General features: G+C 36.3%; 1 protein-coding gene across 1 annotated transcript in view; it reads right to left on the reverse strand.

The window, feature by feature from the left end:
* LOC110443707 (SCY1-like protein 2) overlaps positions 1–13,150 on the reverse strand; it is a 128,431-nt gene that overhangs the window by 18,809 nt on the left and 96,472 nt on the right. The window contains exons 5-7 of the mRNA XM_021488097.1: positions 9,965–10,105; positions 5,858–6,073; positions 428–544 (exon numbers count right to left, since the gene is read on the reverse strand). Of these exons, the coding sequence (XP_021343772.1) occupies positions 428–544; positions 5,858–6,073; positions 9,965–10,105 (474 nt within the window). The remainder of the gene's footprint in view (positions 1–427; positions 545–5,857; positions 6,074–9,964; positions 10,106–13,150) is intronic.

Here is a 13,150-nt window from a genome sequence, read left to right on the forward strand (position 1 = left end):
TCTAGGACTACATGTTATCAAAGTAATAACAACTTTACCAATAAAGATGCTGAAAGTAAACAAATATCTTAATTTTTATCGACATAAATGTATTTTCCCATTTCGTGTCATCCTGTATATTATCCGAACACAAATTATGTGTTAAGCCTCTGAGGTAAACATGTCTGAATTTAAGTAGCATACAGTTTTCATGAAAACTTTATTTATTTTACCAGAATTATGAAACAAGTTATTTCAACTTATATTTATCACTCTTGTTAGCTGTGATGGAAGTGTGGCGAGGATCTTTATGTGTGAGGAAACCGAAGTACCCGGCAAAATCCGACAAAGTCTGGCACCCAATATCCTCTCGCTTCCCATCGGGGGCGTGGACAATTTTACAATCATTTACATGTTGTTAATATTACAATGTTCTTGTCATACATACCAAACAAAAAAACTGAGCTGTCGGGCGGTATCGGATATCCTTGTTGATCATCTTTTCTACCGGTTCTACAAGGGGAAGGGGCATCTTGTGGGCGACGTCACTAAACTTCTCCGGGATCTGCAAATATATAGTGTCAAATATTCTTGCACAAAAACAAATTGGCATGCGCTTCGTCATACAAAGGATAAAAAGATCGGATGTACTTCGATATATAAAAACAGTCCATTCATGATATGAGGTATTAATAAGTTTTGCATAAAATTCATTTTATGAAGCTGTTACCCAAGATATGTATAATATTTATTATAATAATCATCACATATTGATCTTATTCTAGATATACTTTACAACCTACCAGGACAAATACAATATCTCAGACAAACCAATCAGTTTTAATTCTTAAAGTTATTTTGTATAATAGATATGGTCTTTGGCATACCTTATAGGGGTAAAGTGATAAATATACTGTGAATGGTTAAAGTCATTTTTTTTAGATCATAGATGAACCTCTAAGTAGAAGACGAATGAAGATGTCGATGTAACGCTCAATAAACATCTAAACAAGTGGAAAAAATATATCGGTGTTCCACCACAATGCACATCTAAATAAATGTCGGCAGGAAAAGTAAGAGATCGGTGCCCCGCTTCAACACACATCTAAACAAATTTCTGATGAACGAAGAGATCTGTGTTTTGCCATAATACACATCTAAAGAAGTGAATGACGGAGGAAGATATCGGTGTTCTCCCATAACACACAGCTAAAAAAGTGACAAATGGAGGAAGAGATCGGTGTTCTGCCATAATATTCATCTAACGAAGTGACAAACGGAGGGAGATGCAGGTGTTCTGCCATAATACTCATCCAACGAAGTGACAAACAGAGGAAAAGTTAAGGGTTCTGCCATAATAAACATCTAAGAAGTGAGAAACGGAGGAAGAGTTAGGTGTTCTGCCATAATAAACATCTAAAGAAGTGACAAACGGAAGAAGAGTTAGGTGTTCTGCCATAATAAACATCTAAAGAAGTGACAAACGGAGGAAGAGTTAGGGGTTCTGCCATAATACTCATCAAAATAAGGAACAACCAGGTGAAGAGTTAGATATTCTGCCACAATACACATCTCAAGATGTGACAAACGGAGGAAGAGTTAGGGGTTCTGCCATAATACGTATCTAAAGAAGTAACAACCGGACGAATAGTTAGGTGTTCTGCCATAATACACATCTAAAGAAGGTACAGACGGAGGAAGAGTTATGTGTTCTGCCATAATACTCATCAAAATAAGGAACAACCAGGTAAAGAGTTGGATATTCTGCCATAATACACATCTAAAGAAGTGACAAACTGAGGAAGAGTTAGGTGTTCTGCCATAATACTCATCAAAATAAGGAACAACCAGGTGAAGAGTTAGATATTCTGCCACAATACACATCTCAAGATGTGACAAACGGAGGAAGAGTTAGGGGTTCTGCCATAATACTCATCAAAATAAGGAACAACCAGGTGAAGAGATAGATATTCTGCCATAATACACATCTCAAGATGTGACAAACGGAGGAAGAGTTAGGGGTTCTGCCATAATACTCATCAAAATAAGGAACAACCAGGTGAAGAGATAGATATTCTGCCATAATACACATCTCAAGATGTGACAAACGGAGGAAGAGTTAGGGGTTCTGCCATAATACTCATCAAAATAAGGAACAACCAGGTAAAGAGTTGGATATTCTGCCATAATACACATCTAAAGAAGTGACAAACGGAGGAAGAGTTAGGTGATCTGCCATAATACACATCTAAAGAAGGTACAGACGGAGGAAGAGTTAGGTGTTCTGCCATAATACACATCTAAAGAAGGGACAGACGGAGGAAGAGTTAGGTGTTCTGCCATAATACGGATCTAATTAAGTAACAACCGGATGAAGAGTTAGGTGTTCTGCCATAATACACATCTAAAGAAGGTACAGACGGAGGAAGAGTTAGGAGTTCTGCCATAATACACATCTAAAGAAGTGACAATCGGAGGAAGAGTTAGGTGTTCTGCCATAATACTCGTCAAAATAAGGAACAACCAGGTGAAGAGTTAGATATTCTGCCATAATACACATCTCAAGATGTGACAAACGGAGGAAGAGTTAGGGGTTCTGCCATAATACTCATCAAAATAAGGAACAACCAGGTAAAGAGTTGGATATTCTGCCATAATACACATCTAAAGAAGTGACAATCGGAGGAAGAGTTAGGTGTTCTGCCATAATACTCATCAAAATAAGGAACAACCAGGTGAAGAGTTAGATATTCTGCCACAATACACATCTCAAGATGTGACAAACGGAGGAAGAGTTAGGAGTTCTGCCATAATACACATCTAAAGAAGTGACAATCGGAGGAAGAGTTAGGTGTTCTGCCATAATACTCGTCAAAATAAGGAACAACCAGGTGAAGAGTTAGATATTCTGCCATAATACACATCTCAAGATGTGACAAACGGAGGAAGAGTTAGGTGTTCTGCCATAATACGTATCTAAAGAAGTAACAACCGGATGAAGAGTTAGGTGTTCTGCCATAATACACATCTAAAGAAGGTACAGACGGAGGAAGAGTTAGGTGTTCTGCCATAATACACATCTAAAGAAGTGACAAACGGAGGAAGAGTTAGGTGTTCTGCCATAATACACATCTAAAGAAGTGACAAACTGAGGAAGAGTTAGGTGTTCTGCCATAATACACATCTAAAGAAGTGACAAACCGAGGAAGAGTTAGGTGTTCTGCCATAATACACATCTAAAGAAGTGACAAACTGAGGAAGAGTTAGGTGTTCTGCCATAATACACATCTAAAGAAGTGACAAACCGAGGGAGAGTTATGTGTTCTGCCATAATAAACATCTAAAGAAGTGACAAACGGAGGAAGAGTTAGGTGTTCTGCCATAATAAACATCTAAAGAAGTGACAAACCGAGGGAGAGTTATGTGTTCTGCCATAATAAACATCTAAAGAAGTGACAAACTGAGGAAGAGTTAGGTGTTCTGCCATAATACTCATCAAAATAAGGAACAACCAGGTGAAGAGTTAGATATTCTGCCATAATACACATCTAAAGAAGTGACAAACGGAGGAAGAGTTAGGTGTTCTGCCATAATACTCATCAAAATAAGGAACAACCAGGTGAAGAGTTAGATATTCTGCCATAATACACATCTAAAGAAGTGACAAACGGAGGAAGAGTTAGGTGTTCTGCCATAATACTCATCAAACGAAGGGACAGACGAAGGGAAAGATAGGTGTTCTGTCATAATACTTATCTTAATAAGGGACAGATGGAGGAAGAGTTTGGTGTACTGCCATAATACACAGCTAAATTTGTGGCAAACAAACTGAGAAGGTGTTTCGCGCAATACACGTCTAGACAAGTGGCAGACGAACAAATAGATAGATGTCAAACGAACGAAGAGAACAGCGTTCTGCCATAATACACATCTAAGCAACTGGCAGAAGAAGGAGGATATCGATGTTACGTCTTACAAATATTTCCCTTTAAACACAGAAATCTTATATTTAATGCTACTGAACTGCGAAACGTACAATCGATTTTCGTTAACTCATTAGGCTCTTGCTAATTGTAAAACTGAGTCTTATTATTTGGGCGCTTATCTTTCAATTTGATATCATTCGAAGTTTTAATGTAAACAAATGCTTTACGCTTTTTATATTTCCGACCGTGATATAATTTTAAGAACCTGTATGTAAGGAAAAAAGGAAATGACAGAAGCATAAACTTTTTGTAAAAATAAATATATTATATTCACCCCCTATTATGTTTTGGACTTGTATGCGTTTTAAGAGTGTGTATGTTCGATAAGATTTATCAATCAATCAGTTTTCTAAATGTGATCTTTTTTTTTATATTGATAAGGCGCGTGCCTTCATGTTCCGTTTTAAACGATTTATTCCTTGAGTTCTATGCACACTGGAATCAACAATTCCCATCACGTTCAATGAGGTCAAGATTAATGAAATATATTTGTAAGGGATTAAATCATTACTGTTTAAAATCATTTAATAAAAGTCTGTGATAGCAAGAGCAGAGGATCATGTACGGTTGATTAGGTATGGCATATGACTGAGTGCGTGTGAGAGGAAAACGTAGTAAAGGATAGATGATTTAAAAAAAGCAAAGTCGCTTTGGAGAACAAGATAACAGTGGGGCCTACATCACATTAGACGTCTGTTCATCTGATTAGAGTCAATCGCTTTGTGATGGAAAGTGCCCTCAGATGCTAGGGGACAGCACCAGCGGGAAACTGCACTGTTCTGACTAGAATCCGTGAAACATTAGCCGGGCATACCGTACAGGTCCGCTAGGACAGCTTAGATGTATAGCAGACAGGCAGACGAGTCGATGGCCATTATTGCTTTTCTCCATGGTGCGGCACAAACTACTTCTTCAATTTCCATAGAGAAGCAATTAATGGTACCACAACGTATAGTTAGGCTTAAATGAAAATTAGACCCATGCTATTGATTGGTCCAATAACAAGGCTGTGTTTCCAAGGCGATAATGGCCGTTTCCCTGAAGATTTGGAATTGGGCTATTTCTATATACCCGATCCTGTTGTTTTATCACCAGTAAAACACCACATTTTAATGGAAATTGTCGATAAACACACCATAGCGGGTCAACGATTCAAACCCATAAACAATACACTTAGGTTGGCAGTACACACCGATCATAACATTATTCTGGTTTCTGCTTATATTTCCAAAATGTGACTGTCAAACAACAAATGACAGTTCAAACACAATAGTAAACACCAATCACAACATTATTCTGTTCATTTTTCTATAACATTAAGAAATCGCTCTCAAAACCCAATGACAACACAGTGGTTACATGTTTTCTGCTTTGAAAAGGAGTCAAACATAGTAGGACTTAAGGGGATTTTACAGTTCTTCATAACTCTCTTTGCAATCGTTGTCAAATTAAAAAAAATCAAACATGCATAAGATATATACATAGTAATGACATTTGTAATAAAGCGTGCTTTATAAATGAATATCAAGTTTATATAGAAACATTACTTTGACCTATTTCTAGTCCGTGTGTTTGTTTTTTTTTGCATTTTCTTATGTTTTTATTTTGTAAATATCTGTGTATTTTGGTGATGTGTAACCCGGCCCTTTTGTTTTTTTTCGAGTATTTACCAGGTTTGAATTATTGCCTAATTCGAATGTCTGTTTTACCGTGTTTCGACATTTTTGTGATATCTTCACGTAGTCTATGTTGTTTTATACTAACGTTTTCTCAAAATGTCTATAAGCTACGTGTGTAAAATATACCTATTTGGTGAAGATGTCTCAATAGGTACATATCAATGTGACGAAATATTTATCACTTACCTGACCTATTCGGGTTTTGACACTTACCTGGTCTAGCTGTTTTAGATAGGTAGTTGTATTATGCTCCGCCTCTATAAGTGGTACACCAGTATTGAATATAGTGCATATGACCATTCCAAGAGCAAACATATCACTTAAAAAGTAGCAATATTTTGAGTTTTGGGTCTCAGGTGCTATGTAGTTCAAATCAGGCTGAGCCATTTTAGGCACTTTAGTACTCCAGGGATGACAAATCACTGAATCCTGCAAACAAACAACAGAGAAAGTCACAAAAGCTAAAACGAAGCAAATGTATATACATATGGACAGAAATACGGACTTTTTGTCTTTTGGAGTGCTTTCTAGAGAATGCATTGACCTCCGGTAGGTTATAAAGGGCACCAAACGTTATTTTGTGTCTTTCATTTAGACTGCTGTGTATTTTGTATGATTGTAGCTATTTTCATTTAAAAGTATGTGTTGTCCACCAATATCTATCAAATATATTTTCAATATGTTATACCCCTCTCCACCAATATATCTATCCCCTCTCCACCAATATATCTCTGCCCTCTCCACCAATATATCTATCCCCTCTCCACCAATATATCTATCCCCTCTCCTCAAATATATCTATCCCCTCTCCACCAATATATCTATCCCCTCTCCACCAATATATCTATCCCTTCTCCACCAATATATCTATCCCTTCTCCACAAATATATCTATCCCTTCTCCACAAATATATCTATGCCCTCTTCACCTATATCTATCTATCCCCTCTCCACCAATATATCTATCCCTTCTCCACAAATATATCTATGCCCTCTCCACCTATATATATCCATCCCCTCTCCACAAATATATCTATCCCCTCTTTACCAATATATCTATAAAATCTCCACCAATATAAATATCCCCTCTTCATCAACATATCTATCCTCTCTCCCCCAATTTATGTATCAAATCTTCACCATTATAATTATTGTTTATCCAATCTCCACCAATATATATATCCCCTCTTCATCAACATATCTATCCTCTCTCCCCCAATTTATCTATCAAATCTCCACCATTATAATTATTGTTTATCCAATCTCCACCAATATATCTAGCCGATTATCACCAGTACATCTATCCAATCTCCATCAATATTTCTATGACATTTCCACCAATATTTTTGATGCTATATTCCACTAATATTTTACCTCAACACAAACAATATTTCTTTCCATCAACATTTTATTCTATTCACCAACATTTTATCTATCATATCCACCAACAACTAGTAAAAGCACATAGGAGATTTTCCATTAAAATATATTCAGATACTTTGACGTCTGAGTATTACCATGGTCGGTCCATTTCCTGTTCAACCTATCATCAATATTTTAAAGACAGAAGATTGAACCATTACGTGGTGAGCAGTTTACATACTGTATCTATACAGTATTGAGAATTGAGATGGACAATATTTGAATCTCATTTACGATTCAATTCTCCCAGACTCTTACATTGTACATCTGAAATTACACGACAAGAACCATCAACGTGCTTTTTTACAAAACAAATTTCTACACTGAGACACTCTTTCTAAAACAGGAAGTGGATCATTCGCCATATTTATCCGTTTTCTACAGAGTCACCAATCATCTGGAAGTGCATACATAAAACGCCCAAATCATTTACTGTTCAGTACACAACCTTCAGTATCACACAATGCAAGATTTAGAGAGATATTCAATGAGTAATGTTGTCAATAACAGTGTTATATTGCATTAAATTCCGTGTGCATTTGAACTATAGAGTAGTCAGTGTTGTACAGACACAAATGACACAGGAGCTGATAAAACAGGGTCCAATATATCCGGAAGTTTTACATAACTTCAAATATAGGTGCAGTCGATCCATTCCTAATCAGTATAACTCTGATCATCAAACCAAGTCTCTAGTCGACCTGTATACTAGCGTCCGAGTCTTTGATGAATGATGCTAAGTAAAGCATTTGAGACTTAATGACAAAGATAAATTAAAAAAAAAATCAGATCTGAGATTTATACTCTTTAAGCCGTTATAGAACCTTACAAAAAGTACCTTAAACTACGGAATACGTTAAACTGGCACAATAAGTACAGTACTTACTTATCGTAGTCCATATACGTTTTAACCCAGTTCATGATAAAGCTATATATTCTGAGGAGTTTCCATTAACAAGCATAAGCAGCAATGTAAACAAAGCATTTATGACTTGTTATCGTGTTAGCAATCTTCACGTACTAAGAACTACAACCTTGCATGTGCAGACGATCACACCCTCATTAATCAATATGTTATTAGTGCTATCCTTTACAGTAATAGAGGAGGTTTTGATATACGTCCTACATATCTTTAATTAGTAAAGGATATTATTAACCAAACTAATTCATGAATAATTCATCACCACCACTGTCACATCATCAATCAGCGTGTTGTTATTTGTAAGGAAGCCTAATCCCTCCATGTTGACCATCATGTATTATCATCAGGGGATTACATTACTACCCTGTAATCTCCAGTTTGACACTGTCGGATGTCAGCATTTGCATATCTTATGCATCGAAACGATATACTGATAATATGCAGTTGATAATATTAATTGAATGAATGTTTTCTAATGTATATTATTATTTATATTTTTCATTTTCAAAGATTTTGTAACATTGTAATGTATAATCAGACAAAAATATTTCGATTTCACGCTTTATCTCAGTTTCGTTGAAAACCTTTATACATTCCTTTGTAATAGATGGCCAAACAATTATAATATAGACTTTTAGATTGTTTATTTGTTTCCACGTCGAACTTAAAATCAATAGAATGAGGGTAAAGAATGAACAAAGAAAATATTTACATAGAGACCATTAACAATAATAATAAGACCAGGTGTTTCGGAAGGGTAAATATCTTTTGCTTCATTAACGAAACTTGTCAGGTCAAATCCAAAAGTCTCACCTTTGCAAACGAAAACCGGGAAACAACAAGGCACACTTAAAAGCATAAAAACGTGCATCGACACTCATATCGCCTTAGTTTCCTTCAGTCTGCATCTATCGAAACCCTGTGCTTAAAATGTATCAGTCAACAGTCCACATATAACAATGAAATCATGAACATGCTCTTAAATAACTAACCATCTGTGATATTTAAACACTGTTGGCTGGGAAAACAGGAATGTTACTCTCGAGAATGGGAAAGCTCAGGATCAGAAAATCAAAATCGTGAATGAAACAGAAGACGCTCACCCTTCCGGAAAACCTGGTCTTATTATCCTTATACCCTTTTTGAAGGACCTTCATGTACATATTTCTTTAAATTATATTTTGCCATAGTTTTATCGATTTTGAGTTCGAATTGCGGTTTTGTTGGTACGTCGGTACTCTCTTGTTGTCTTAAACCGTTCCTGATTTTCATGTTGTGAATACAGATCGAGAAAACTGGGTGATTGAAAAAAGGATGTAGTGTCCTGAATTTTAATCTATAGAGAATGTATACGACCGACGCGTCAATTCATTTTCCCTCATTTAAGGACAAATCATCTTCGATGTACATTTGTATCTGAAAAGTGAAAACGAAGGACTTTTTACTACCAGCCTTTCAGACATTTCAGCCTCGTATAGCAAACGGTCAGAAAAAGGGCCGAATGTGTTAATATAGGAATCGAAACAGCTTGTTGGAAAATCTGGTCACCGAACTAAAAATGATACTTACAACCAGAAGTTAAAATATTTTCCCGATTCCATTCTCAATCTTTTATCTGTGGTTTGTCGTGTTTTTCACAAAATGTGCTCCAAACTAGTTTACAATAGATATGTTTATATCACCGTCTGCCATTTTTGGGAAAGAATAACCATGGTAAAATAAGTTAAGACAACCATAGGGGCGAGTACTGTATAACAATTTTCGTACACCAACGTCATTTTAAGAGAATGTCATATCAGCTTCGTGAAGTTCGTATATCTATATTGACTTTGTGTCATTAAAGCACAGCGCATACAATTCACTAAATCATATTTATATATTCTTTATTCGTTTGTTTAATTTGCGTAAAATAAAATTACCTGGACCACTCGAAAAAACAAAAAATCGGTGTTAAAACATTCTGTACAATTGACCAACCTTTCCATCACGTACAGTCTCGGCGAAGCACAGGGCCGCCAGTTTCCACGTACCCCTCTTCGTTATCAAAATAGACTGTGGAGAAACATTCTTGTGAACCATCTGCTCCACGGCGTGCAGGTAACATAAGGCCTCGGTGATCTGTCAGGTAAAGTAAATAATATAAATAAAATAACATTAAGTTAAAATATGAAATCTACTAGCATTTAGAATCACTAAATATCTCACATCTCTACATGTGGCGTTCTGTGGTTAGAACAACTTGATATCCTCACATCTCTACATGCGGCGTTCTGTGGTTAGAATAACTTGATATCCTCACATCTCTACATGTGGCGTTCTGTGGTTAGAATAACTTGATATCCTCACATCTCTACATATGCCGTTTTGCGGTTAGAATCTCTGAATGCTTCCCAGCTCTGAATATGATGTTACATGGTTAGAAAAACATTTAATATCACCTACCTGGTTCAAACCATTAAAACAATGGATCCAAAATTTAAGTGTACTGTATTGTTTTTGGTTTATATGTAATGTGCGTTTTTTTGTACACAACTTCAATATGAATGTCTGATACATCTAGTAATATTATTTTATGCGTTTAATAATCTTGTCGTATAGATTTGATATTGGATATTATGGTCTTAGGGGTTTAAGTGTCTGATACATCTAGTTGTATGGTTTCACGCGTTGGATAATCAAGTCTTATGCTTTTACGGGTCTGATGCCTTTAGTCGTATGGTTTTTCGCTACAGATACATGTTTTAGTTTTTTATAGTTGAGTCATCTGTTGTACATAAGTTATATATTCCTACGCATGGGGTACATGGCATACTGCATCGTATCTTAAATGATTATCAATTGTTGTTTACTTCTCTTTTGTTGGAGGGCTAATTAGCCTGAACTGCCTGCTAACTCCGACTATAAGCTGGAAGATCACGCGATGGGAGGTCTTAGGCTGCCGTGTGGACCCAGCCTGTATGATCAGTAATCACAGCCGCCACACGGCGCCCATCAACCCACCAAGGTCAGGATATGGATATCTCGTCTATGTACTAAATTTCAATTAGATCACAGCTCTAATGAATGTTTATTCCCTGTGATCCTCCATCGAACGAACGCTTATTGCAGACCTGTCAACCATTTTGAATTATAACATCAATCCTGGTCATGTATGGATTCAATCAAGGCAAATCGCCATCAACTTTATTACTCGACTACATAATATCAAAATCCGTTTTGTTCGTCTATCAAATCAAACCAAAATACATAAAACGTTGCTAGATATTTTAATGCAGTATTAAAAGAGAATGATCAATAAACATGGAGTATAACTCACTAAATGGCGATATTGTGGTATGAGAATGTCCCAACATACATGAAGAACATCTATCTTATAAAGGACAGTGAGTACCTACTGATACTGATACCAGTATTCCGTCTTTGCGTATTGCAGAGTTATCTTCTCTTGTGAGCAGGCATTGATTGTTACGCCATTGGTTTGTTAGAGTAACATCATCAACTATTGAGAAAACAACGTAATTTTCTCGACACAAGCCATTGACGTAACAATCAATACCTGCTCACAAGAGAAAATAACTCTGCAATACGCAAAGACGGAATTGGTGTATTCGAAGCATAATAAACAGTATGAGCTCTGCTGCGTAGATAGTTCAACCAGTCGATATCAGGTTTAAGTTTCATCCTGCCGAATATGACACTAGTGACGTTCACCACAGGAAGGTGATATCTGTTTGAAGAGGATCGACGACCTCTCGGTGATTAGGTCTGGTGAAAATGCATACGGGTGAGGACTTGGCGGGCAGGTTTGTCACGTTATCAACAAATGCTGGACCGTATCCGTTTGCTATCTTGTCTAGACGGACGAAGATGAATTTAATGGTTCGATGATGGTGAATAAGGAGATGAGACTCATGGCACGAAGCAAGCTTTATAGGACAATATTCACGACTGATTGGTACCTACGTATAGGATGGGATCGGTAGATAACAGAGAACATACGAATGAACAATTCTCTTTTTTCTTTTGTTTCCAGACCGAATATCCGCATGAGTCTGTGTTACGCTAAATAGAAATCTTAAGTACAAGCGGTGTCTTCATGATCGTTAGGAGTCAAAATGTGTGACGTATTGCTTGTTATTTCTATGAAATAGCCTGAAATCAGTAAGACGAAATTCGGATTGCAAAATGATAAGTTTACCATGGGGATTGAACTTTCGTTTTTATGAATTCTTCCTAAGTGCGATATCTTTTTAATGAAAGTTGTCCAAAGAAAATTATCAAGTGAATAATAAAAATGGCATAAAAATATGATAATGGTAATTGAGATTGGTTACATTGTACACGGGTTAATCACTCTAATATGATGTAAGTTAAGAATGTGTATCGAGGTGTTTTTAAGAGATATTACAATGGTAATTTAAATCAAATATCGAGCCGCGATAAACTGCTTCCATATAGTTATTTTTGCAGTATATGACTGTTTCATATTACCCCCCCCCCCCCCCCCCCCCCCCNCATTTCCCAAGCCAGTAAAGTACATGTGTTTCTTGCGTGTAGTAAACCTCCCTATATTTCACATTTTACCTGTAGTAAACCTCCCTATATGTCATATTTTACCTGTAGTATACTGTTCTATATTTCACATTTTACCTTTAGTATACCGTACTATATTTCACATTTTGCCTGTAGTGTACCGGACGATATTTCACATTTTACCTGTAGTATACCGTACTATATTTCACATTTTGCCTGTAGTGTACCGTATTTTATCAATATCTTACCTGTAGTATACCGTACTATATTTCACATTTTGCCTGTGGTGTACCGTACTTTATCAATATCTTACCTGTAGTATACCGTACTATATTTCACATTTTGCCTGTAGTGTACCGTATTTTATCAATATCTTACCTGTAGTATACCGTACTATATTTCACACTTTACCTGTAGTGTACCGTACTTTATCAATATCTTACCTGTAGTATACCGTACTATATATTGCATATCTTACCTGTTGTATACCGTACTATATTGCATACCTTACCTGTAGTATACCGTGCTATACATCATATATTGTCTGTAGTATATTGTCCTTTACATCATATCTTGCCTGTAATATATTGTGCTCTACATCATGTCTTGCCTGTAATATATTGTGCTCTA

This window comes from Mizuhopecten yessoensis, unplaced genomic scaffold (assembly GCF_002113885.1).
Source record: "Mizuhopecten yessoensis strain PY_sf001 unplaced genomic scaffold, ASM211388v2 scaffold716357, whole genome shotgun sequence".
Taxonomy (NCBI): Eukaryota; Metazoa; Mollusca; class Bivalvia; order Pectinida; family Pectinidae; genus Mizuhopecten; species Mizuhopecten yessoensis.